Source organism: Sesamum indicum, linkage group LG3 (assembly GCF_026168435.1).
Source record: "Sesamum indicum cultivar Baizhima isolate 11 linkage group LG3, ASM2616843v1, whole genome shotgun sequence".
Classification (NCBI taxonomy): domain Eukaryota; kingdom Viridiplantae; phylum Streptophyta; class Magnoliopsida; order Lamiales; family Pedaliaceae; genus Sesamum; species Sesamum indicum.
In genome coordinates this window covers 18,305,329-18,332,970 of record NC_142659.1, presented here as the reverse complement: position 1 = coordinate 18,332,970, position 27,642 = coordinate 18,305,329, and the positions used below count along the sequence as shown (strand labels likewise).

At 34.4% G+C, this 27,642-nt stretch overlaps 3 protein-coding genes across 5 annotated transcripts; all 3 read left to right on the top strand.

The window, feature by feature from the left end:
- Positions 1 to 902: 902 nt before the first annotated feature.
- On the top strand, positions 903 to 5,989 carry LOC105158009 (ATP synthase subunit gamma, mitochondrial). Its single transcript, XM_011074601.3, has 9 exons — positions 903 to 1,125; positions 2,592 to 2,635; positions 2,762 to 2,914; positions 3,586 to 3,699; positions 3,828 to 3,955; positions 4,838 to 4,960; positions 5,045 to 5,164; positions 5,280 to 5,401; positions 5,659 to 5,989. The coding sequence occupies exons 1-9, from the start codon at positions 1,025 to 1,027 to the stop codon at positions 5,726 to 5,728; spliced, it is 975 nt and encodes a 324-aa protein (XP_011072903.2). The 5' UTR covers positions 903 to 1,024; the 3' UTR covers positions 5,729 to 5,989.
- Positions 5,990 to 12,383: 6,394 nt separating this feature from the next.
- CPNIFS (chloroplastic NIFS-like cysteine desulfurase) lies at positions 12,384 to 18,822 on the top strand. Of its 2 annotated transcripts, none has more exons than XM_011074600.3 (10): positions 12,384 to 12,678; positions 12,817 to 12,950; positions 13,090 to 13,249; positions 14,108 to 14,294; positions 15,194 to 15,339; positions 15,417 to 15,489; positions 15,683 to 15,746; positions 16,775 to 16,874; positions 18,116 to 18,274; positions 18,486 to 18,623. In XM_011074600.3, the coding sequence occupies exons 1-10, from the start codon at positions 12,475 to 12,477 to the stop codon at positions 18,492 to 18,494; spliced, it is 1,236 nt and encodes a 411-aa protein (XP_011072902.2). In that variant the 5' UTR covers positions 12,384 to 12,474; the 3' UTR covers positions 18,495 to 18,623. The 2 variants fall into 2 exon arrangements, with proteins under 2 accessions (XP_011072902.2, XP_011072901.2); XM_011074599.3 differs by having other exon boundaries at positions 12,386 to 12,678; positions 18,519 to 18,822.
- Positions 18,823 to 21,884: 3,062 nt separating this feature from the next.
- Positions 21,885 to 27,308, top strand: TAF11 (TBP-associated factor 11). 2 transcript variants are annotated; one of them, XM_011074597.3, is made up of 6 exons: positions 21,885 to 22,186; positions 23,497 to 23,819; positions 25,891 to 25,978; positions 26,133 to 26,232; positions 26,429 to 26,577; positions 27,084 to 27,308. In XM_011074597.3, the coding sequence occupies exons 2-5, from the start codon at positions 23,506 to 23,508 to the stop codon at positions 26,554 to 26,556; spliced, it is 630 nt and encodes a 209-aa protein (XP_011072899.1). In that variant the 5' UTR covers positions 21,885 to 22,186; positions 23,497 to 23,505; the 3' UTR covers positions 26,557 to 26,577; positions 27,084 to 27,308. The 2 variants fall into 2 exon arrangements, with proteins under 2 accessions (XP_011072899.1, XP_011072900.1); XM_011074598.3 differs by lacking the exon at positions 27,084 to 27,308 and having other exon boundaries at positions 26,429 to 26,814.
- The last annotated feature ends 334 nt before the right edge of the window (positions 27,309 to 27,642 follow it).

Sequence of the window (27,642 nt, the reverse complement as noted above, 5' to 3'; positions counted from 1 at the left end):
AAAATAAGGAAAAATGCCAACAATAATTTCTCCAATTGGTCTAAGTTAATGTCAATGTGTCTCGCCATGAGTGGTTAGTTTTTCTATTAATTTAGCTAGTACTAGGAACAAAGGCAAATTTCCTTGAAGAATAGTGAGTACATTTTGTGGCGCAGGAAAATTACCCCTTTGTCAAGGCTCCCTTATTACTATTATCGGTGACTCGTCTTACTCGCCCACCAACTTCCACCAATTTTGCCCCCTAATCAACACCAACTCAGTAGTTTTTCACAATGTAGCCGTATTGCATAACGGGCCATAAGTGACAGCTCCATCCATTATACACATTCACCTCTCGCCAACTAATTTCGATTTTTTCAACTCTTACAAGCCGGACTTAGCCCAAGTCCCATCACAATTTGTTGTTGTTTTCTCCATACCTGGCAAACTGCCAAATCCACCTATTACCCAACTTAGCGCCTGTAAACATCTGACCATATCATTATCCTCAATGTCAAAAGGAAGCCATGGTGAAAGTGATAGTTGAAATGTTGAGAGACGGCTCAATTCGTTCGAGTATGAGCCCCTACTCCTCCCCTGTAATCCTTAGCTCAGTGGGACTAAAAATGCGATTTTTACTTAGATTAACACATTACTTCATAAACAAAACATAAAATCAAAACAAATAAATAAAATATTATAATAGTTTAGCACAACCTATTCTGAAAACTATCATTCATTAATCTTTGACATCATAATTACAACACAGATAGTAAATGGAACTATTGGGCCAGTTTTGGGCCATCTCCTAAACGGCCCAAAAGTAAGACCAAAGATAGCTCAAAATTTTCTCTTTTTCCCGAGCATATAGCGGTAAGGACGTTCTTACCCACACCTATACGACGTCGTAAGAAGCCAGATAAAACCACTGCAAGTCTGCACTCGGCATCTACCACAATCTCCCTTTCCGAGCAGTTCAAGAAAACCCTAAAGGACATATTTTTAAGAACAAAATCCATCAGATCGAATCGAATTCGGACTAACAATGGCGATGGCTGCACTGAGACGCGAGGGGAGGCGAATTGCTGGCCCTCTTATGTCACCTCAGACCGTTAACCCCCTGCGCTCTTCTCTGGCTTCGTCCGAGTAAGATATCGTCGATTTACTCCGTTTATATGCGTGTATTTGTGATTTTGTGTGCGTCTGAATTTTATGTTTTGAAATTTTGTACTGCGTTTTTGCATCACACTGGAATTTTTAATTTCTTAGCTTGTTTTATCGGGCTTAATTTGGAGTCATTTTTTCCCTTTTTTTCTCTTTATATTGATCGAAGATATGGAAGAATGTACAAAGTTTTTCATTGATATGATTTCATTGGACTATGTTATTTCCGGTTTCCTTTCCTTTTCTTTTTATTGCTTCGATTCATATTACTAGACTGTGGGACGTGGTACTTGTATTAGCTGGACATTCCACATCCGATTGTAGATGGATACTCCTTCAGTCATTACCTCAATATTCAAAGATTCATCCACAAATGAGTAGAAAATGATAAAACTGTGGGCGATATCATGAGACTTAGCTAAATGAGTAATTTATGATTCTTGTGAACAGGCATGGCTTCATTCATTCATTCATTCTGAAATTACTAGAGTCATTATAGTGTGGATATAGTTTGGAAGCTTTCTATTTAAATTGTGTGTCCGATGTAGACATAGATCCCTGCTGCTTGAGAAGGCGATCAACTACTACGGAGGTGCTGGACTGGTGTATTTGGATTTGTTAAGTTTATATTTAAAATTTTTTTGCTGAACAGATGATGGGTTAAACTTGACTTCTAGAACCTGATTCTGACCTTGAGTATAAATATAAGCCCTTTTCAAATAAATAACTGTGATGAATTTAGTTAAATGAACTACTTCCATCACTTGTCTGAAAAAAATAAGAAAAACATTACAATTTGTTTCTGCTTGCGAATGGTTTCCTATTTGCTTAAGCAGTTAGGCTACCAGAATATCAGATAAATAAGTAGCACATTTGAGTCTGTAAATGAGCTGCAAAGTTTTGTTTATGCATGTTGGGTGATTTAGGTATTCTCCATGAGTATTAACTAGTTGTATACCTATGCCTAGTGCATGAAATGTATTCAATATATAAAGTATTAGGAGATTGCATACTATGTGTAATTTCAATTCAAATTAGAATCACCATGTCAAGAATGATTTTTAATACAATTTTAGGAGTTTTCGGTTAAAAAGAAATCGAAGAATAAAAATGAAGTTATAAGGTGAAGGTGTTGTTAAGCTTGCTCTTTGAAAACGAAAAATACCAAAATAAGTTGAAAGAAACAGATTTGTACAGTTCGTGTATCAACATGCAGTGCCACAATTTGTTTTGGTTGTGTGAAGGTGTAATAAGATATGATATTATGCAAGCAAACTTACAGGGTTGGATTCTGATTGTTTATTATGGATATTTCTTAGTATTTTCATAATGTATTAGATTGCACCAGTCTGACTTTCCTACTTCTGTGAAGGTCATGCATGATATTTGTTTCATGTAATAGTAGTGTTTTCACTTGTCTACCTCTAATCATTCAGTTTATGCAACAGGGAGCATGCCCTTACAGGAGTTCGTTTTATTTCAACTCAAGTTGGTAAGATATTTTTTAAGTTATCGGTGCTTGTTATTCCCCTTAAGATTTCAACATTTCTTAATTTTAGTGCACTTGTCTTCTTTTGAGAGTAAATGTAAATGATCATGTAACAATGTGTGTTTGCAGTCCGCAACCGTATGAAGAGTGTTCGCAATATTCAGAAAATCACAAAGGCAATGAAGATGGTTGCAGCTTCAAAGCTGCGAGCCATTCAAACTAGAGCTGAAAATTCACGTGGACTATGGCAGCCATTCACTGCTCTTCTTGGTGACACTCCAAGTGAGTTGATACTTGATAAATAAAATTTCATCATCTCTATCTTTGAGATTTTTCCCTCTATATATCCTTTCTATTGCATGCTGCTTGATTTGATGTTCTAAGGTTCATGTTCATCAGATTCTATGTGAGATTCTTGATATCATTTTGCTGCCATATGTTTTCACTTGTTTCTACTTGAAAATTTTGTGCAAGTTTAGACTCAATAAAAACTGTTGGGCCATGCCTTACAGAGTAACTTGGATGATTTTCTTGGATCGTGACTTTCTCATGCCAAATTTGACACTATTATCAAGTCAGATTGTAATCCCATCTCATTCTGCTTGGGCTGAGCTGCTGAGGTTTAATAGTATTTGTGTGTCTAGGTTTCTGAATATGCTTATTTACATTTTTCTGGAGTGGGGAGCTTGTACATCATGGATTTATGATAAATTAGTATTACTGTCAATATGAATGAGCAAGAAATGCTTATTAGCTTAGTACCTTTGTTTTTTATCTGTTAGGTATATGTGCCTTGCTCCCCAGCAGAGAGCTGGCTATTGCTCAGTCCATGTTACTTTCTAGTTCCTGATAATCTTTCTTTTATATGTGTGGTTTCTGGACATTCTTTTCTCTAGTAAAAATGATATGTTACCCTTGGTGAACTCACCTGTCTTTGTGTGTTGATGCATCAGGTGTTGACGTCAAGAAGAATGTCATTGTCACGATATCTTCAGACAAAGGTCTTTGTGGTGGAATCAATTCTACATCTGTCAAAATAAGCAGGGGCCTTCATAAGTTAAACTCTGGTACATGAGAGTTTCATAATGCCTTGAGTTTCATTTGTTGTTGTTGTTATTATTATTATTATTATTTTCATTCTCCATTTCTCATTGTTGAGCATGTGGGTGATTAAGTTTATTATTGTGTGCTTCAGGTCCTGAAAAGGAGTCTAAATATGTTATTTTGGGAGAGAAGGCAAAGGCCCAACTTGTGCGTGACTCGAAGAAAGACATTGAGTTATCAATAACAGAGTTGCAGAAAAATCCTTTGAACTATACTCAGGTTATCTAGCAGGCCTGGTCCTTGCAAAACAACTAAAAAGGAATCCTTTTCTAAGCTCACAATTTTCCAGCATGAAAATTGCTGCTGGGTTAAAGAACTGCTGAATGTTCATATTGAAACTTCTTCTCAAATATATAGCAATGAGCATACAAGCGGCATTTCTTAGATCACTCGCCTATTTTAGCTTAAGCTACATTTCGTCCTTGCTGGCAATAAACTCACATTTTAGGTAGTATCATTAATATTTAGTTGTAACTGCTAGCTTTACTCTGTCTGGCAGGGGATTTGTCCTGGGCAACTGTTTGGCTAAGATTAAGATTTGAGAATGGATTAATGTCAAAATATAGATGGTGCTTGAAATATTGTTTGTTGATACCATCATTATGCTGTTGTTCCTGTCATGAATGTTTCTATACCTTGTACAACATGCTTTCGAATTTTTGGCCTCCAAAGCAAAACTGTGAAGATTGAAGAGTGATTGTCAGTGTCTGGGCTTCCTTGCTGAAAATTGCTTGGAAAGTCTTACATATTTGGTAACTTGCTTTTAAGAGGATATAGTCCAGCCAAAACAAGCCAATTACAGTTGGTTGGCTTCATTTGATGCCATACTGATGACTTTTGGGTCAAGTCTGTTCATACTGTGGAGTCGGGGCAGTTTCTGTGTTAGTTTAGGCTCATGGCACTCTGTGGGCCTGGTCTGGATCTTTTATAAGCTACAATCCATAGTGTACTTACCAGGATGCCAGTGCTACTTCTTAATCCCTATGATGGCAAAAAAACTCATGTATATTTAATTGTTGCAGGAATATATCTTATGCAAACTAGTCTTTTTCCAGATATCCTTTCTCTGATCTGATTCTCAAGTTATATTGTTCATCGCAGGTTGCTGTGCTTGCAGATGACATCTTAAAGAATGTAGAGTATGATGCATTAAGGATTGTTTACAATAAATTCCATTCAGTCGTGTCATTTGTGCCAACAACCTCAACTGTACTATCTCCCGAGGTCATCGTCTGCAGCAGCTGGTTTAATAAATTTTGAGGTATGAGCTATAAATGATGGATGCTAACCAAAGTGATGCTGATGTAGGTTGTTGAAAGAGAAGCTGAAGCTGGGGGAAAACTTGGGGAGCTGGATTCATATGAAATTGAAGGTGGTGAGACAAAGACCGAAGTGCTTCAGAATCTGGCCGAATTCCAATTTTCTTGTGTAGGTTTTACCATTTTAATTTTTCATTTCGCATCTTCATGTTTCAATTGGAGTACCTGAACATAGGGACAACCTGTCTTACTTTTATTTTGATACTTTTAATTTTTTTCTTCAGGTTCTGTTCAATGCCGTCTTAGAAAATGCATGCAGTGAGCAAGGTGCTAGAATGTCTGCAATGGACAGCTCCAGCAGAAATGCAGGAGATATGCTTGACCGCCTCACGTTAACCTATAACAGGTTTCATCCGTCTCTCTCTCTCTCTCTCTGAATCCCATTCTTATGCATACACAGACACATGACGTGACCTGGTCATCCATACATCCAACCTTATATTACTGATGATGTTGTGATAGTGGAAAGACTAGGAACATGGATAACCTTTGCAGTAACAAAATTAGGAGCGCCCACTTCATTTCCTTTATGTTGCCATTATAAATTAATCAAAAAATATTTTCTTATCCACCAATTTGATTGATCTCTATGTTCTCTATCAGAACTCGTCAAGCATCCATCACTACCGAGTTGATAGAGATTATCTCTGGAGCATCAGCACTTGAGGGTTAATCGAACCAGGCTTCATCTGTCTATCTTCCCTTGTCAGACATCAACGAAATAAAAACAGTGAAGGATTTTTTTGCACTTTTCTTCGACACCTTATAGAGCTTTTCTTTTTATTAATTTAAAATAATCTCCCTTGGCCGATCTCATTCGAAGGCAACAGTGTGTGTGGTTTCAACTTGTTACCAGATTTCCTTTTCTGTTTCGATCTCTTAGTATCTTTTGCCGCGATCATTTTGCTATAATACGAAAATTGTTGTTTCACAATGTTTTTCTTTTTTGTTTTCATCTATTTCCGGTTTGATGTTCTTGTTCCCCGTCCTGTTCAATTTTGCCTAGTTCTCTCTACTTTTGGACTGCAATACAGTTCTTTCTATTTAATCTTTTGATGCTAAGTAGATTGTCCAGAGCTATGTTTGAATCTAGGTTTTTACGAAGGAAAAAGAAAGAATAAGATGAGAACATAAGCTCTATCAGACATTATACAAGTTCCAGTATTTCCTAAATAGGATTCCAGCTTTTATATATATATATATATATATGTAAAATTATGAAATTATGCACAGAAAATTAATGAAAAAGGAGATAAGAAGCAGCAGCAGCTCGATGAAGAATAGAAGTGTCTATGAGCACCAAATTATATATATCTATATATATATATTTTTAAAGCAACTCCCAATTAAATCAAAAATATTCTAATCCTTATGTGAAATCTATGGTGCAAATTTTGTAGTGTATGCTGGGCTCTAAGCATTCATATTATGTTGAAGGGATAATTACATTCTACTCTTTTGAAGTTTGGTATTTTACATGTAAATTTTCTATGGTTCGAGAAATTACATCTAATATTTTTAAAGTTTTTGCTTTCGTCTAACAAATAGAAAAATTGAATGAAAACTTATATTTATCCTTGATTGACTTATTACTGATTAATTATAAGTTAAATAATTTTTTTCGAACTAAACTACCTTTATAACGGTGAAGATATACTTTTTCACATGCATTAATGTGTGAAGATGTATGCGAGTAATTTGGTCATAAAAAGATTTATTTTACCTGCAATAAGTCACTAAAAAGTCAATCGGGGTAAACATACATTTTTTTCAATTTTTCTATTAATATCAGTAGATTTGATAAATTTTGACTAACGAATGTACTAAATTTAATTTCTCAAACAATAGAAAGTTTATGTGAAATTTCATCTAATCTCAAGGGAGAGGAGTTTAATCATGCATTGTTGTGATACAGAGATCAAAGATCAGAGACCAGAGGTCATCTGGTAAAATATATTAAATTGGTTATTTTGCTAAACGGAAAAAGTGGTTGATAGGGCTGGTTGGGATCAAATGGTTGGATTCTATGATTGCAAAACTCCTATTCAATGTTTACAACATCGGTTTGGTGGTATGATTTATTGTAAAGTTGGCTGTTTTTTACATTGTAGAACAAATGATGAGCTAGGATTACTATTTCCTTTTAAAATATATATATATATATATATATATCGGTTGTCCTCTCAATCTGCCATAGCCTACGCATGCCACTGCTTCTTTTCCAATCAGCCCCTTCCCATCGGGACCAACCTCTACATCCGCCGCGCTTCCTCCAACCTTTTTTCTTTTCTTTTTCTAAGCCACAGATCAACTTTCATTTCATAAACCAAGCATCAGAAGTTCCAGAGTAGATGATGGGAGGTCAAAACCCTCAAAATTTCTTGCCAACACGCCTCCAACCTAATAAGAATTGGAATAAAGAGAAGAGGGAGCTCGGGAAAAACATGAAGAAATTATCCCGTTGGTCTCTCTGTGATAGACGTGAAGTTGCACTTGACCAATCGTTGTCAAGATCCTTCGACAGTCTTGGAGACGAGTTGATAAAGTTTCGCTGCAACGCGCTTGAGTCTTGTAATGCCTCATAAACATGAAATTAGTTTTTAACAAGCTCGTTTGATTTAAACCTGAACTCGTTCAAATCATGCACTGAGGGCTTCACTTTATTGTTTGTTGCGGAAGCCGACGTTAAAGTGTGTATGTCTTGATGAAACTTTCTTGTTTATCCCCATGTAAACTTTTTTATTACATTCTGATGTCATATCTGTTGTTCCAAAAAATATGAACAACCTTGATCCAATGGGTATGCCTTAGATCTTCAATATAAGACCTGCAAAACAATCAATCGTTAGAACTACTTGTGTGGAGCCCCAGTGATAGCCCTCCAATACTTAAGTTAGTCCATGGTTGGAGAAAATGAAGAATAGAAATAGAGAGAGTGGGGAGCATGCGCTTACACCTGCAATATGGAGGGCCAATATATAGAGGGGGTCTTAATTGTATGATTTCACATAGACCCTAGATGTTAGGATGATCCAACGGTTACTACGGGTCATAGGCCTATAACAGTGGAAAAGGTAATAGGCAGTATTGACTTTTATGTCAAACAAGGACAAATGTCCTTTTCACTAACTACGAAGGTCTCCTGGAGACCTTGGATGTTCTCTATAGAAGTTCTCTTGGGAGCCCTTAACCATAATATAACGAACGAAGGTTTTAGGTCTCTGAGGAAGTGCGGAGTTCTCTGATGGATACCTTAGGTACTTTGAATATTATATTATCATAAACGGGTCTTTGAGGAGACCTTAGATGTACCCCTAGAGAAGGTCTTTCCTTAGAGCCCTCTTGCAAATATCCGTACAATTAGGATCTTCGACTGCTTTTGAAGGTCTCTACTGACTGTGATAAAATCCCCACATCAGATGTCCCCCACTTATCAAATTTTATAAGAGATGAAGCTTCATAAGTAGATAAGAGATGACATTCAAGCCTTAACCAATAATTCAGAGATTGTAGGAAGATTTGAAAGAACCTTTGGTAAGATAATTTTCTCAGAAGTTCCCCATTTATCAAGTTTTATGGAGAATAGAGTTCTAAAAGTAATCTAATATACGAAGGCTGTGAATGAGCTTGGTCAGATAAAGATGCAACTCCTTCATATTCTCCAATATGAATTCCAATGTCTTGATATTTGTAGTCTCTATACAAATATCAAAGAGCCAAATACTTCATGAAGACCAAAACTTATAAAATGCTTCAAATATGTGAGAAATGTACCTGTCTCAGTCTATAAAATTTTGGACGGCCTTCTTTTGGAGTAAATAGCGCCTTTAAAAGAATTCCACTCCGTCCAAAGTTTCTTTAGTTGATGCTGAAAAGTTGTAGAAGTGTTTAATAAAGCTGCAAAGTTTTTAACTACAATACTCAGCCAAGTATGGTTGATATGACTCAAACATCTAAGTAAGATAAAGTCGTTGAATCGCAACTAAATGAGGCTTGAGATATCGTAGTCCAACGGTGGAAGAATAATCCATATGCTAAAAAGTAACCATAAAATGCCGTAAGGATAGGACCTCTAGAGTTGAACTTGAAGTAGTTATAGACGAGAATCTAGTTGAGTTTATAAGGAAAATCCCAAGTGATGATGATGAGTGAAGAGAAGTCCCAATTGTAATTTGCATCTTGCATACTTTCTAGATGATGGTATTGATAATCTTTGCCTTTTCCAGACTAAGTTCAGCGATCGTTTTGGGACATTTAAAATTGGAGGTCTTTTCCAGATGTAGTCTTTTTCAAACTTGAAGAAACAAATGTCTTTTCAGACCTAAGCCCTTCCGGACTTAGAATTTAAGTGTTTATTTAGAATTAAGCCCTTTCAGATTTAGAGATAAAGGTCCTTGGACATAAGCTTTTTCAGACTTAAGGAATGAATGTCTTTTCAAACCTTAGCCCAACTGGACTTAGAGTAGAAGTAGTGTCTATTCAGACCTAAGCCCTTTCGGCTTAGAATAAAAGGTCCTCTTTGAACGTAAGCCTTTTCAGGCTTATAAGTCAAGGTCCTTTCAGACATTTAAATTGGAGGTCTTTTTTAGACCTTTTATATTGGAGGTCTTTTGAGACCTTTTGATTTCTGGAATATTCAGGACCAATAACGTGATTCTTCGAACAACTTCATAAACTGCTATAGGAGAAACCTCATAAATTGGTGTTGGAGAAACTTTATAAACTGTTGTTGGAAGAACCTCATAAACTGTTGATGAAGCTCCTTCATAGTTTTAATGCCTCATAAACATGAAATTAGTTTTTACCAATCTCGTTTGTTTTAAACCAAAACTTATCCAAATCATGTACCAAGGGCTTCGCCTTACTATTTGTTGTGAAAGCGATGTTAAAAGCATGTATGTCCTAACGAAACTTTCTTATACCTACCCATGTAAACTTTTTATCACATTATGATTATGTATCTGTTGTTCCAAAAAGTATGAACAACCTTGACTGGTACCCCCCCACTCCAATGGGTATGCCTTAGATCTCCAATATAGGACCTGCAAATCTGTCAATCGTTAGAACCACTCTAGGAGAGCCCCGACGATGGCCTTCCAATACTTAAGTTAGTTCATGATTGGAGAAGATGAAGAAGAAAAATAGAAAAAGTGGGGAGCATGAGCTTATACTTGCAGTATGGAGGGACAATATATAGGGGGTCTTAATTGTATGATTTCACATAGGTCTTAGATGTAAGAATGATCCAGTGGTTAATAGGGATCACACAAGTTAAGCCTATAATAGTGGAAAATGTGGTCCAAATAGTCAATATGGATTTTTATATCAGACAAGGACGAATGTCTTTTCACTAAGTACGAAGGTCTCCCGAAAACATGGGATGCTCTCTGTAGAAGGTCTCTTGGAAACCCTTAACCATAATATAAACGGATGAAGGTTTTAGGTCTCTGGAGGAAGTGCAGAGGTCTATGATGGATACCTTAGGTACTTAGAATATTATATTCTCATAAGCGAGTCTCTGGAGAGACATTAGATGTACCCTGGAGAAGTCTCCCCTAGAGCCCCCTTGCAAATACCCATACAATTAGGGTTTTCGCCTGCTCTTGAAGGTCTCTACCGACTGCAACAAATATCTCCACATCAGTATCAATGTATGATTGACATATTTTTTATTTTTAAATTTAAAAAAATATATAATCAAATTGTATTATAATTTAAAAACGATATATAAAAATAAACAAAATATTATATATATATATATATATATATAATGTGAGAAAACATCTTTCACTTCACTTACTCTCATCTTTAGACAACTATCAACTCAAAGGATTATTAAATTTGGTTTGCACATCATTTTCGTACCGCCCGTGACACACGTGGACATAAAATAAGTTCAAAGGAATTGACATATCACTCACCTTTTCTCATTTTTCTTTTTAATTTTTTTTTTGGTACATTTTAGACTCTAAAAACCTTTACATTTACAAATTCACTCATATTTTCTATCGTATTAATAACATAATGAAATTAATCAAATAAACTTAGAGGTTCATTTCGTCAGTTATAGGGTAACTCATGTTTATTTTTTTTAAATATTAATTTATAAATTTTTTAAAAGAATATCACAAATATAAATATATATAAATAATGAGTTTATGAATTATTATTAAAATTTTATATAATTCTTTTAGTGACCATCATATAAATTACAATATTTTATTATATTATTTTTTATAAGTTTTATATTTTATTTTATCTAAATACTTTGATAACTTATTTTTAAATAAGATTTTTCAGAATTTATAAGATTTAAAATTACTTGTAAGATCTATGAACTTATAATATTTTTTCGAATAAATTTCACCAATCCTCTCTTAATCAAATATAAGTTTTTTTATTAAATCGAAGGTTACATCATTCAGTACATTAAGATAGAAGAGACTGGTTAAATTACATTTAGCATCTGTGAGGTTTGTTTTCATCTAATAAATAAGTACCCTCGTTAGTCAAAATTCACTGAATTTGCTGATACCATCAAAAGACCGAATGAAAATTAATATTTAGTCTCAATTGACTTATTATTAATCTATTACAGGTCAAATAATTTTTTTTCCACTAATCTATTATATATCTGCGCACATGTATTAATGTGCAAAAATATATGAGGGTAATTTAGTCATAAAAAAATGTATCTAACCAACAATAAATCAATAATAAGTTAACCGGGGGAAAATATGATTTTTTTTGTTAATATCAATAAATTCGATAAATTTTGACTAATAGAATGACATTTTTATTAGACGGAAGCAAACTCCAGAGTTGCTAAATGAAAATTCCCCAAATCATAGAGATCTATGTATTATTGCACCAAACCTCAGGGGATGTGAGTGTAATTATCCCTTATATAAAATTTCAATTTGAATAATGAATGTACTATAATTATAACTACAATCTCAATCGGGGTGTTTATAATTTTACTACCCGTCGTATCGCGCCAATCCATTGCGTATATAATAAATAATTCTACACTTTAAAATATATTATAAATAAATTAAACATATAAACCAAAACATCACATTTAAATAAAAAAAGTAAAAAAAACAAGAAAATCGACTTGAGGGTATTATTGACACAACAAAAAATTGGTGCAATTGTATCACAAATTATCGTTTGTGATCATTTGACCTTACTTTAGGAAGGTCGATGTAATTTATTTTGAATAAAATAAAAATAAAGTGAGATATAATTAAAAGTGCAAATTCTTGAAATTAAAATAAAAAAGTATTTATTTTATTTTTATATAAAGGAAATATGAAACTACTCAATTGTGTTATTATGTAAGAAGTTGAACTCCGTAGAAGATTAGAATCTGTATTATCACTTTGTTGAGTTGAGTGGAGCTGATTGGCGGCCAAGATGATAACAATGGAGGGTCTCGTACTCAAACTCCCCTCTCCTCTCCGAATCGTCCGAAGACCTAACCCTAATCATCCCTATCGTGTCTTCCGCTCTGTAAGCTTAGCTTCTTCCGCTGCTCCTGCTCCTCTATCCACTGACCCGAAACTCGGTCCTGGATCACTCGGTCATCTTACACGCCCCGATTTCCCCATCCTCCATCAGGTAATTCTGCTTTGACGATGCTGATTTTCGTTTTTGTTTTTGTTTCTTTTTTTTCCCTGGAGGGGTGAGGGGAGAGGGTTTAATGGGTCGGGAAGAGATTTTTTATGGAAGTTTGATTTTTTAATTTTTTTTATGCAGGAGTTGAATGGGAAAAAGCTTGTGTATTTGGATAATGCGGCTACGTCGCAGAAGCCGGCGGCGGTTTTGAATGCTTTGCAGAATTATTATGAGGCTTATAATTCCAATGTTCATCGTGGGATTCATTATTTGAGGTAGTTGGGGAAATGGGATTGGAGGGAAGATATGGTTGTGGCATTTATGTAGATTTTCCTTTGTTGTTTTGTGTTTATTTTGTAAGAATGTTTTTCTCAGTTGTTTCGTGTTCTATTATCTTTGTTGATGTCTGTGTAGTGCAAAGGCAACTGATGAATATGAATTAGCGAGGCAAAAGGTTGCGAATTTTATAAATGCGTCACAGTGTAGGGAGATTGTGTTTACAAGAAATGCTACCGAGGCCATCAACTTAGTGGCTTACAGTTGGGGCCTATCAAATTTGAAGAAGGGGGATGAGGTATAAACTTTGAATTTTGTGATTTTCTTTTAAATTCAGCTCATTGGTGATTGTGATGTCCTTTTTGTGAGTAAACTAGGTCTTAGGGGATTTTTAAGTTGCGACATTCATTCACAATTTATGCTGTGCTTCACATTTTCTAATTGTTCGTGATATATGCCAGTAGCATCTCTTGCAGAAAAATTATGCCAAGGGTACATTTGAAATGTTTTCAGTGTGTTTTCTGGTTTCAGAGAGTGTCTTTATTTAATTTTGAAAATTTCTCCTCCTCTTGGTCTTGCAAGATGTTGGCTGACATATTTGTGAGAGGTGCTCAACTTTTAATCCAGTCATGGATCTTTCTTGAAGAATAAAAAATTACTCCCCTGTGACATCTTAAGGTTTTAATTAAAGTAGTTTCTTTATGTCATTAGAATAAAAAAAGGTTCTACACACTGATGTCTGCTACCTAGAACAAAATGCACTGTCCTTCGATAAAAAGGTAATCCCAATCTGCATGCTTTGGGGCCTTGAGGGTATATGTGTGGGTAAAAGATTAAAACTCCTTCATTTCTTTTCTTTTAGTGAGTGGGACAAGTTTGTTCTTATTTATTATCATGAAATTCTCCAAAAAAAGAAAAAACTTGTGGATGATGTACAATATAATTTTTGTTTCTTGATGGACACATGGCAAACTAATGAAATAAGGTGCATGTATGAGGTGTTGCAACGATACCTGTTAATATTCCCATCTGTAGTAACTTTTTTTTTTCTGTGTTTATTACGTTTTCTTATGTGATATTTGTGTCAAATGCACATAATTTTTGTTAATAAAATGTCTGTTTCATTTACTAAAAGTGCTTGACTCATAACTCCCAGGTTGTGCTTACAGTCGCTGAACATCACAGTGCTATTGTTCCTTGGCAATTTGTAGCTCAAAGGACTGGTGCAGTTTTGAAGTTTGTAAGTTTAACAGAAGATGAAATTCCAGACGTCGACAAACTAAGGGAAATGCTCTCAAGACAGACAAAACTTGTTGTTGTTCACCATGTCTCTAATGTGCTTGGTGAGTGAACTGTCTTTTAAATTTTAATTGTAGCAAAGTACTGTGTGGAGAGAAGGACAAATCATGGGCTGTAAGGATGATCTTGATTAACTAAGAAACTTGCTTTAGAAGATCCAGATTTGCATGGTCATGAATTTTTTGGAGTTCATCATTGAATTTAATGTGAATCTGCTTATCCATTCTATGGTAGGAATTCATGTTTCAGTTTCTAGGACTTTAGGTGATGTTAATATGCTTGTTATGTCATCTTGTTGTTTCTTAGAATTGTAATAGTAATTAGGATATAGTGATCTGCTCAAGAGAGGTGGTGCCGAGTGGAACAAATCAAGAATATGCAGAAAGAGTCGAGATATAAGAAAATAAATAGAGAAACAAAGTGCTACATGAATCATACTCAAGAAGACAACAGTGTACTGGCAATCTAATGTGCAGTTCAGGTTAGAAATCTCGATTCATGGAAACATCAGCCAGGACCAACTCTCATTGTGTTGGTTCCTAGGGTTCTCATCATATCCTAGGACCTTTAGTTATTCTTCAGATGTCATATTCTAATAAAATCATTTGAAGCACAATATTACTGGCGGGCTTGCATTTAGTACGTTAACTTTACAGTTTACGTTTTGCAATATCTGGGCAACTATGGTTCAAATTGGGCTGTCAGGTAAATATTTTGCTTGAATTATGATATAAATATTTTATCTTTTAAACCTCTTAAAAGATTCTGGTATAGACCTAATTTATAGATGTCTGTTGAAGTCAAATTTGGTGGTTATTCTGATGGAATTCTATTACTAAACTTTCCATACGTGATCATTAGACCCGTATTATGTTGGAGAGCCAAAATTGTTCTTTCTTATCTATAACGATGCACATATTTCTTGTTTTCTTCCCCCTCGCAGCTTCTGTTCTTCCAATTGATCAAATTGTGAGTTGGGCACATGATGTTGGAGCCAAAGTGCTTGTAGATGCTTGTCAAAGTGTTCCTCATATGGTGGTTGATGTAAAGGGCCTTGATGCTGATTTTCTGGTTGCTTCTTCTCATAAGGTCAAGTCCTTTCTATATGTGTTAACTCTCAACTCTGATGAGTGAGTATTTGAAATGAAGAAATAAACATGCTTCAGATGTGTGGGCCTACAGGCATCGGGTTCTTATATGGAAAATATGAGCTCTTGTCTACCATGCCTCCTTTCTTAGGTGAGTTTTTGTTTTTCAGTGTCAACACATTTGTTTTTTTTCTCACTTTTGGATCTGAAAGAATCCTAGTGATTGAATTGAATTGAATAATGTCCATTAGCAATTTAGCATCACTGGAGTTCCTTTCCTGATAAGAATTCTTGGTGCGCAGTATTTCCAGAGTGGGTCTCTAACCTGTTGATATTATTCTCAGGTGGTGGTGAAATGATATCAGATGTATATTTGGATCATTCTACCTATGCTGAACCTCCTTCCAGGTCATTGTCTTGCATACTGATTGGCCTATATTATCTCTGAGAACTGTGTAAAAGATTGCAAAATGAATATTGATTTAGAATAGGAGATGAAGAAATACTTGGGTGGTCTATAACTGGATGATTGTTTGTCCCGGACAATCTTTGGGGATATCTTCATTTGCCACTTTCCAAACATTATCAGATAGTTCTTACAATAAAGCATGACTATCATATAATTAGATGAAGGTGTAGGATTTTAGCTTGAAATCTCATCTTGAAAAAGAAAAATTAATGCTAGTATGTTCTTCTTTCAAAGTTGTTTTACACCCCTGCCACCAAGCCAGAAAAGAAGTAGAAGATGAAAAAACAAATAAACATGTTTAAGACTCTGTCTTTGTGAGATGCAGTATGCATTCAAGTTCAAACCTCTTAGATTTCTTTGATATTCCTCTTTGGACTTGTTGAAAGTGCATCCAATACTTTAGGTTCCTCAAAATGAGAGAATATTGCGGCTGAATAAGGTGTCAATCTTATCTTTAAATTTAGAGTACATTTGAATTATTATACTCCTACCATGAAGTTCTTGAATGGTGAACAAGATATTCCTCAGTTTCTTCATTTCTCATGATGTAACATTATGATTTTTAATTAAAAATTTGTACCAAAAGCTTAGTATCTTCATTCCCAAGTTTGCCCCAAGTGTCCATGTTACTTAATACTTGAAGATTGATGCACAAGTCTTCTCTACCATTTTACTTAACTCAGTCATTCAGTTGGTTGATTAGTATCACCTTGGAACGACCTAGTACATGATATGTTTACTTGTATCACTTCCTTTAGCCATGCAGCTCCTCTCATATGGGCTCACATCTTTGGTGCCTCCTTTATGTAAACCACTGTTGTCTGCATAGTCAGGATATATATTATATGTTATTTATTCATTCTAAACCCAATGTTGCTGCTGCTGCTGCTGTCTTCTTTTGTCTGTGTTACTGAACCTTTTGTTTACTTGCTGATGTTCCATTATGCATGATTTCTATTAAGTTCAGATTTGAAGCTGGAACTCCTGCTATTGGGGAAGCCATTGCGTTGGGAGCATCAATTGATTATTTATCAGGCATTGGAATGCAAAATATTCATGATTATGAGGTAAATTTGGATTCAGGTCCATGCCACTACATGAAAAAGAACATTTTAGTATTTTTCTTTCTAGGTTTTGACTCCTCAGTCTTGTTTGGAGTGAAGTCAATGAATGCCTTATGTTGACGTGTTTGAAAATATTGACTGGGACAACTGTTTGTACTTTTAGTTTTGTGTTTGAATGCTATTATTTGTTCTTAACAATATTTATTTAAGTTCTCTGCAGTATAAGATGTCAGTTTTCATCTAAGCTTGTGATATATTTCTCTTCATTGTATTTGCTATTCTGCCTTTTCTTTGATTTTATTTAAATTCATATTTTCATTCTCTTATATTATTAATCACCTAAACAAGCTAAAAATTTATTCTTCGATTCAACATGGTTATCAGTTACTGGAGATCTGGAATAAATGGAATTGAGGCTTTAATCTTTGATCAGAATTTTGGAGGCTAAAGCTTAGTTGGTTAAGCATGTATATCTGACACTAGCACTTCTTTTTGCTGCCGTCTAAAGTTTCTTACTAGTTGATTACTGACTCTGTTAAAGGCTAGATGATGGAGGTACATATACGTTGGGTGCTTTACTTGCAATTTGTGATGTCATAAATCTCATGGGTGCAATTTTTTGCTTAGCATCTTTAACCATTCACATATTTGTAACTGTAAACCTTAAAAAACTCATCTGTACTTGTGCTTTAGAGGAGAATTATCATGCCCCTACGGTCCCATCCCTTACCTAAGAAATAGATAGTCAGAGAGATAAGTGTGTCGCTGAACTTTGTACTCTAGTTGTTTATTTCTGGAAATGGAATCTATTCCAGCAGTGTTTGCTCTCTTGACAATATTTAAGTATCATTTTGCACTTTCTTTATTCTGCTCCATCATAAACCAACCACACATTATTCAGGATAAAGTAAGAGTTTGTCTGACACAAGCTCGTTATCTCCTCTCTCTTGAGAGTTCTATGGCCATCTGGGCCACCTCTTGCTATTGAAACTTGTATACTGCACAGAATCACCTTTTAACATATGATGGTGACATTAACTGCTGTATAAATTGTATCTACTGTTCTTATACGATACTATCACCAATTCTGCTAACTTTTTGTACTCTCTAGGAAATGTAGGTTTGTTTTAAGATGACTCTTTGGTAGGATGTGAATTAAATAGCTGATGCAAAAACAATGGCCTTTAACTGAAATGGTAAGCTTACATGATGGTATTTCTCTTTTGTTTATTTTTGCCTTTCAGGTAGAGCTAGCCAACTATTTATATGATAGCTTGTGCTCAGTGCCCAATGTCCGTGTCTATGGTCCGGCCCCTTCGAGAACTGTTAAGAGAGCAGCACTTTGTTCTTTCAATGTGGAAGATGCTCATCCAACGGATATTGCTACTTTTCTTGATCAGCAGGTACTGATACAGTAACATCCTCTTGCTTGTGTTTGTCTAGTTTCTTTAAGCATTGAAAAGAAATGGAAACATTAATCTATGGGAAGATCAATTGCAGAGGAAAATTGTTGCCCATCATTTTAGTGTATTCCAAAGACAGTTTGTTTCTTCATATTCCTTGTTTTGGGAAAGTATACTTTCTATTTCTCCCTCTTTTCTGTGTCTATAACAGGCTTCGTGACTTGTACCGTGTAAAATTTTTCAGCATAGTGTAGCTATTAGATCGGGTCATCATTGTGCTCAGCCCCTTCATCGCTATTTGGGAGTGAATGCAAGTGCGAGGGCAAGCCTTCATTTCTACAACACGAAAGAGGACGTGGATGACTTCATCCAGGCTCTCAACGACACCATCAGCTTTTTTGCATCTTTCAAGTAAGTGGTTTACAGCAAAAGCAAGAGGAGAAAATGGTTTGTAAGACAGTGTTAACGCCTGTCCTGTGAAATTATAGCGACGAACAACCCCCAACTTCAGTGAAATGTCGTGTATATGCATAGAAATGTTTGTTTTATGGCTTTCTCTTTTCTTATTATTTGTTATATGCAGTTAATCGCCTAAAAATTCGAGACATATCATTATTTCTTGCAACACAACCTAGTTGGGATCCCTGTGGTGGCTCAGGAAAATCGTCTTGTATGCATTTTCTGGTTGATTGCTATTGATCGCTCAAATAGTACTGCTGGGAAAAAAAATAAAAAAGATTGGGTTGTTCAAGAGTCCTTTGTTCATTAGAGCGAAACGATATAGGTCGGGTGCAAGAATGGTGGTGTTTGACAATGCCATTTGGATATATAATGATAGGGACCGATGGTTTTCAAATGTTCCGGTGATGGTTGTGAAGAAAGATTTGAAGTAGATCATTTTTCCAGATGACTTTTCTGCTCTGATCCAGCAAATATTCTTCATTTCAAACTCCTATATTGTCCAGAATTATGCGACGTCCTTTGATGTCAAGTTACATTTAGTTGCATGACTTAGTACCAGTATGACAGAATTCAGAAACTAATATCAATAGCAAAGATATAAACGCAGGCATCTGCAGACGCTCGATTTTGGCAACAAATGAGGAGATCGTTCACAGAATGAGTTGTATGACACTCTATAGACCACCCACAAGTGACTTAAATCTCGGCGTTTTATAGCTCTTCAGTTAAAGTAAGATTATGAAGCTTATAATACGTTGGATAATAATTAATTTAAGGAAAATTGGACTAAAAAGGTTAGCCCTTTCGGACTGCTGCACTGTGGAACTTTGTGATGCTTCAATCGTTTTGAATATGGAGTTCTAATAACATAAACACAAGCAGATGGATATTTGTTGAAATCCATCTCAAGAAAGAAAAACCAATATGCTATTATTCCAGGCTTTTATAAACTTTATTAATTTTATCAGCTTTAATCCCTTATTTATTTTATTTTTTCTTATTTAATTACTTACATATGATAAACTATTATAAAAGAAAACTTTTTCTTGTACTAATTTCTTAATACTAAATTTACCCTTTAGTTCATTTACACTCTTTAAAGATAAATTTGGTCAAAATAATAATTTTAATATTTTTTTAATAATCTCACAATTATATATTTTTTTTCTTTCGTTCATTGCTCCATTTTTCTCTCTTATTCTTATTTTTTCTCACAACTTTTATATTTTTTATAAACTCAATATTATATATATATAGTTTCTCTTAGCTTTTTTTTTTTTTCTCCTCGCAGACTTATTTCTTTCTCATCCCATCACACCACGATTGTTTCTTTGCATAATTTTTCTTTTTTTCTCTTTATTTTATACCATACTTATCTTTTATATGATTGCATGCGTTGACAACTAGCCTATTTTGGAGATAATTACACTCCCCTCTCCTAAAAAATTTTGTGTAATTATATATAGATTTTCTGTAGTTTGAAAATTATATCTAGCACCAGTAAGGTTTGCTTCTATCTAACAAATAAGTTCATCCATTAGTCAAGATTCACTAAATTTGGTGATATTAATAAAAATGGTATAAAAGTTTATATTTAACCCCAATTGAGTTATCACTAAGTTATTGCAAATCAAATAAATTTTTTTATGATTAAATTACCCCTCATATATCTTCACATGTATAACAGAAAATACGCACAAATGCACATGCACATACACGCGGGCGCGCGCCTACGGAAGAATCCTAATCAATTTTTGTTTTCATTCATTACTAACATTGATTTTTTGTAGAATCTCAGGAAGACTTAGTTGGAGGTGTGTTTTCAAGAGTTGTCATTTCAGTTTATGTTTGTATGTATTTGTATTTGAGTACATATTATTTAGTGAATTCTGAAGTGCATTAGCTGTTCTATTAATATGCATCTGAGAAATGTGAAGTTTCTATACGACATTGTGCGGGTCTAGTTTTTGTTGGTGTGTCTACCACTTGTTTCTCTCTAAACCCTCTTTCTTTGAAACTTGATGAATTTTCCATCAGTGTTACTACTGTTGCTTGAATCATTGGAGGATGTTATGGTACCAAATAGAGGTGGCAGATGAGTCGAGCCGGCTCAACGTTTTTCGAGCGAGCTCGAGCTGAGTTTTAGGCGTTCACCACTCGCGCGCTGATGAATATTTTTTATTTTTTATATTTATTTTTATTTTTGAATTCTTTATATATTTAATATTTGATCAGTTTTATAATGTAAATTGACCATATATTATAATTATTAATTAATATCATACATTTTATTTTGGATAATAATAAATTATGGTTGCTATGGTACTTTTATTTATACATTTGATCTTTATATAAAAATAAATTTAATCAACAACTTAGTAAATTATAATTTTTTTTATAATTAAAATTATTATAATATCTTTATGTTATATTTTAATATATATTTGTATTACGTTATACATTTTTTAAATTGACAAGTAATTCACTTATGATTTTTTATTATTTATAAATTTATATCAAAATTTAGTAATTTCTATGAATTAATTTAAAAATCATAATAATAATAATAATAATAATAACAATTACAACAATAATAATAATAATGATGATGATGGTTGAACAATTCTAATTATTATTTTATTATATATACAATGAGATTAAAAAGTTTAATCAATAATTACGATATCTTAAAATTTGAGCACCTGATTCATACGAAATTTAAATATATACACGACCTAATTCAACGATACACCGTCTTGAATGATTATATTTATGTTCCGAGTACGATATCTCGACATCCGCATATCCAATAAGTCTAAACTTTATCAAGTGTATTTTTTTGTAAGTTTTATCATATCTAACGATTTGATCTGAATTTTGATGGTTCGATTAACTCATGTTGTTCAACAATGTAAGATGATAGTTACATCAATGTTATACTAATATTTATAAATATATAAATTTTGCAAATTATGAACATATATTAATTTCAACTATATCTATGTAAAAATTTTATGATTCGATCTCATAATTTAAAATAATAATATTATTATTATTATTACTATTATTATTATAATAGTAATACTAACAATAATAATAACAATAATAATAATACTAATACTAATAATAATAATACAAAAAGTCAAAAATCAAAAACTATCTCTTTCTCTCTCTTGTTGTCGTTTCTTCTTCCTCCTCCTTTCTCTCTTTGTGTTTCTTCTCCATTCTTTCTCCTCTCTCAATTCTTCCCCAAACCCATCTCTTAGAACCCTAACTCCAAACTCACGGCAACAAGGACGGCAGGTCGACAACGAGGACGGCGACGAGTACGGCTTCCATCTTTCTCCACTCATTTTTTCCCCAAACCCATCTCTTAGAACCCTAGCCCCAAACTCACGGCAACAAGGACGGTAAATCGGCAACGAGGAAGGCGACGAGTACGGCTTCCAGGTAATCCTTATTTCTTTGTTGCATTTTACTTATTCTTCTTTTTCTTGGGTTTGGGTGTGTTTTTAGCATCTTGTTTAAATTTTTTTTCTTGGGTTTGGGTGTGTTTTCAGGGGACAATGATTTGTTTAATTCTTGTTGTTGTTGTTTGCTTTTTTAAAAGAGTTGTAATGTTGTATGGAAGACCATTATCGATTAGCAAAATTCTGAAAAATTTTGTATCTAATGTTGTAAAATTCCTCTCCTTCCCACCTCCATTCTGCTGCAATTTTTGGAACAAACTCGAGCTCGAGCTCGAGCTCGAGCTCGAAAATACTGTGTCGACTCGTTGCCAGGCCTAGTACCAAATATCTTGCAGCAGCACATTTGCTACGTTTTTAGTTTGTGATGATGTTTACCCAGTGTTCTTAGAAATTTGTAAACAAAAAAAGCAACATTGTACCCTCAAAATATGCTTAAGCTGGCCTCAGAATGCCTTATCTTTCACTGTTGTTTAAAATTGAATCATGGTTAAGTTTTAGACACATTATGCCTATAGTCCCAGTCCCTTTAGGTGCTATTTAACGTTTAGAATTAGTTCTAGGGATGAAAAGTACAGGTTGCTTATACTAGCCGAAAGATGTGTAAACATTTTACTGATATTTCTATTCTTGTTGGCCTGAAATTACTGTCAGATGTTGATCAAGAGGATTATCTTAGGACTTAATGAAAGTTGAGGGACTGGAACTACCCGTCTATGTAGATTTTGATGAGAGTTGCTATCAAATTTTACAAAATGGTTCAGGATTTTTGTTAATTTAAACCTCAAGTTAGTTGAGTGCACACATGCAGATACTTGTTGGATCTAGTCAGTAACTTATCCACCAAGTGGTGCAATATACTTTGTGGTTATATTCAGATAAACAGTAGAGCTGAATTCAGTATTTGGTGATGTCAAATCATAAGACCATGTTAAATGATCATCTCATCTAAACGTTAGTTTTAGAGGATAAAGCATTTCAGTTATCTAGGTTGATAACATGTTTCTCATTTTTCCGAAACCAGACAAATATATTTCAGAGTCTACCTGCTGACTGCACTGCAAGTAGGTTGCAGTGATTACTTCAACCAATTTATATAATATATTAAATATAGGAGAAAAGTTCTGAAATTGTTATTCTTCTACCACAGATTTTTATGTGCATTCCTATTAGTAGATGCCGTGTTTGTATCCATAACTCTGGCTTTTAAATTTTTTTAATATATATGATTTTTTATCTTTATCTCAATGGATAACTTGTAAGCTTTGAAGATCTATTGATAAACATTTGTAGGCAACCACTATGAAGAAATCAAAGGATCCGTTTGAGATTGCATTTGAGGAGCAAGAGGAATCACCACCAGAATCCCCAGTTGGTCTTGATGAGAATGAAGTCCAAACTTCAGCTGGCCCCAGTACAATTGTTACCGGAGAGTTGGATGCAAGTACTAATGTTAATGCCACAGATCCTTCAACTTTGGGTGCTGTGTCAATAGGGACTGCTGGCCCAATCAGCAAAAACAAAGAAGATGATGAGGAGGAGGAAGAAGAGAACATGGATGTTGAGTTTGGCAAGTTGCGACCTACTGGTGATCCTGCAAAAACGGCTAAGATGCAGTAAGTTGACTAAGTTATTTGCATGACCTCGTGAGAAGTCTTATTTTTTCATTGTATCCTTTTTCTTGAGTGGTTGATGGTTTATTATTAGGCACTTGGTTTTGCAATTAATGGCATTCCAATTGGTTATCATATTGGGGGTCTTATTGAGGAAACTGAATCCTCAAAAGAAAATTTTGCCTCTGTGGTCTAGGATTTAGATTCCTCTAGCTTGAGCAAGGAAATGAAGACCTCTTTGCCCTTGAAATTGTATTACTTCTTCACCATGTTCTTTTTATTCACAAAGTTTTCAACTCCCCATCTAAGGCCCATCGTCATCTTCCTCATCTTATGATTCTGTACACCTATGGAGACTTGATCCCAATGTTTTGTTAATTCTCGAATCTTTTCTCTATCATGTATGTTCATGTATTCATGGTTTTCCTTTTTTAATTTATTTTACATGCTTTGGCCGTGGTACAAAGTACAAAAGTAGAAGTATGTGTGCGTTTGCTGACACATGTCAAAGGAGTTTAGAACTTACTCTTTGATCTCATTATCCTATTGTTCGGTTTCTGATTTATGTCATGCTCCCTTTTGCTTGGTTATTTGTAAAGTGTTTACTGATATGTTTTAAGTTCCTCATGAGGTGTTACAAATATTCAGTAGGTGAATGGTGCTTTCTTCAACTAAGTCCTGACCAGATGGTCTTCCATCTGTTAACTTGCTATTCAATGAGACTAAGTAAAAGAAACTTGGCCCGATTTTGTTTCCCCTGTTTCTATAATTTGATCATACCAGAAGTGGATTCTGCATAAGCTAATCACTCATAGTCAAATTCTATAGGCTACCTTCACTGCCAGACAAGTGGTGTGTCATAACTATACTTTGCAAGTTTTCCTTGTTTTTTGGGTATTCACAATGTCGAAATGAGACTGATTCATATGCATATCATAAATTCGTGGATATCCTTTACTGCCTTCATCAAGGTAGTATAATCTCATCTGGTTATTAACACAGAACAAACAATGAACATTCTGGAGTTCAGAGAATTTTAGTTATAGAGCCAAGTTTCGAAACCTTGACTAAAACAGTGGAAGTCAATCAATATTCATAAGATTGTTTATATGTTCTTATTGGCTGATTGATCCACATTTTTTTTGAGAACTTGTTATCCAAGTTGCCATATATAGTTGATTAGTATCAAAATTATGCAGTTTAATTTTCCCAAAAATACATCAAAATTCCACATTATAAGCAAACTGCAATACTAGCACAAGAAGCTCTTATCATTTCCTGACATGCTTGAGTCTCGATTTACTTAAACAGAATGTGACGATTTAGATATTTCAGACGCAAGTGTGTTTTAGCTGTCATGTTTCTATATAATGAATTTTTGATAAGAAAAATTAGTTTCAGAAGTGCATAACTGTCACTTTCTCAGATGAAGAGATTTGTTAATACCAACAGTAGTAGTCTTGATGCTTAAGAAAAGCAGGACCAACCCTATGGAAATTAAATAATGGCTGAAGTTTTAAATATTGCCCTGTGGCATAAGCTACCTTGGTAAACATCCAAAATACTGATGAAGTTGCAAGGTCCAAGTGCAAACTGCTAGGGGAGTTGAATTAATTACCTTTTCTTGGATTTGCATGTCTTTGGTCTTTTAGGAATTAATTGTTTACGAGTTGCAGGATGGAAATTATTGAAAGATTTAGAATATCAATTCATGTTTCTTATTTATTGATTCCTTTTGATCGTTCTATTAATTTTACTTGGCAAAGAAACGTTATAAAGGTTGGTCATGTTCTCTGATACTGATAGATATTGTTTTAAATTAATCTTCTCTGCTCTTGATTGTCATTCCCAGAGAATTTAAATAACATTTTCTCTTATTTTTCTCACAAGTTCTTGAAATGTGTTGGTAATGCATGCACTTTCTTGTCAAACCAATGCAGCAGATCTGCCAAAAGAGTATGAAGAGTATTTACTTATTGGTTTATCTATATAATCTGTACATTGATTTTCCTTCATTTTCAATATTTTTATTTGTTATTCAGTTTTTAAGTTGATTGACCTAGTTCTTCTTCAGGGAAATTTTAGCTCATTTTACAGAGGAACAAATGAGTAGGTATGAATCGTTTCGAAGATCTGGATTTCAGAAATCCAACATGAAAAGGGTAGGCATCATGTTGGCTGAAAACCATGATCAATCATCAAACAATGCCCCCCCCCCCCCCCCCTCCTGTGAAGGTTGAACAAAAAAGTGCATCTGTGAACCATATTGCCACAGGGATTATCGATATGATGCTTTTTTGTTGTGTCCAAATGCAGTTATTAACAAGCATAACTGGAAGTGCTAAAATTTCTATACCTATGACTATTGTGGTATCTGGAATCGCAAAAATGTTTGTAGGGGAGCTTGTTGAAACAGGTATGCTGACTTGTTCTTCTTGAAACAATGGTATTCCGCATCTCCTTCTTCTTTCTGTATATAGATTATAGGAAAAAATGAAAATAAATTCTCTCTTGCTTATTATGGAAATAAAAGTTAAATGATACTCTTTGTTATGTGAATGGACAAGTAACTTTTCCCCCTTTAAGTTGTACTGAGGCACTAAGTATTGCAGCCAGAGTAGTAATGGCAGAGAGAAAGGATACAGGACCAATCAGGCCATGCCACATGAGAGAAGCATATAGAAGACTAAAGCTTGAAGGCAAGATCCCAAAAAAATCAGTCCCAAGGCTTTTCCGGTGATGCAACCTGAAAATTACCTGGGTAACTAACCAATGACTCTCATTTCTCCTTGTCGAGAAATTTCTCATACCTCTTCAAATACTTGAATGTCAGAATTATCAAGAATGCTTACGATTTTGCTTGAGCATGTTCCAAACATGGTCCGACCAGAGTATCTTTGTATCTTCTGTCACCATTATCCTCTTTCCTTGAGCTCTATTTTGAATATGTCTTGGAGGATTGTGACCATGTGGAATGAGAAAGCAGAATTTTGTGGAATTTTTGGTAGATCAAAGGTTGATGCTTGTTAAAACTTTTTTTTTTGCTAGTTTTTGGTGGTTTGGGATCTGGTAACAGAGTTAGGGATGTTGGTGAATCATGAGAAGTTGCTGGGAACAGGAGAATTTTCTCATTTAATCATTCAATTTTCCGGTCATCTTTTTCTGGTTGAACTTGATTGAATCATCGTTTTATAGAATACGTCATGTGACATTATGTTAGATGGTTTGGCCCTTCCATATTCCGATCTAAGACTGACCTTGAAACAGACCCGACCTTGGAGCTAGACCACCCCCCACACTACGTCTTCCCCAGTACAAGTGGACTGCAGTGGTCTCTTCTTTTACTATTTCATATGATCTTCTATGGAGCGGTGTAACAAGAGGCAAGATGCTGGTGTAGTTTATTTTTGAACTGGCAGCAACTTAAATTAGTTCAAAACCATTGTTCTTGGTTCAAGGATTTGTTAAGAGTTGAGGTTACAAATTTCAGCATGCCGGTTTTTACAGAAGTTCTTAAGTTGTTGACGTTCTTCTGAAAGTAGACAGACATCACTAATTGAAAGCTCACTTCGGGAGTGTTTTGTGAAAATTTATGCTTTTGCATAAGTGATTTTTATAGAAAAAGTTGACAAATGTAGCAAAATCAAGAGTGGTGGTGTTTGGAAAAAGAGCGAGAAGTAGATCAAATGTAAGTTGGGTAGTTTTGGTGGGGAAAACAATTTAAAATAAATTTAATTAATTAAAGATTGTTTTATTCTCCAATGTTAAAAAGATATTATTTTTTCTTAATATTTGTATTTGTATTTTGTTAAGAAAAATTATTTTT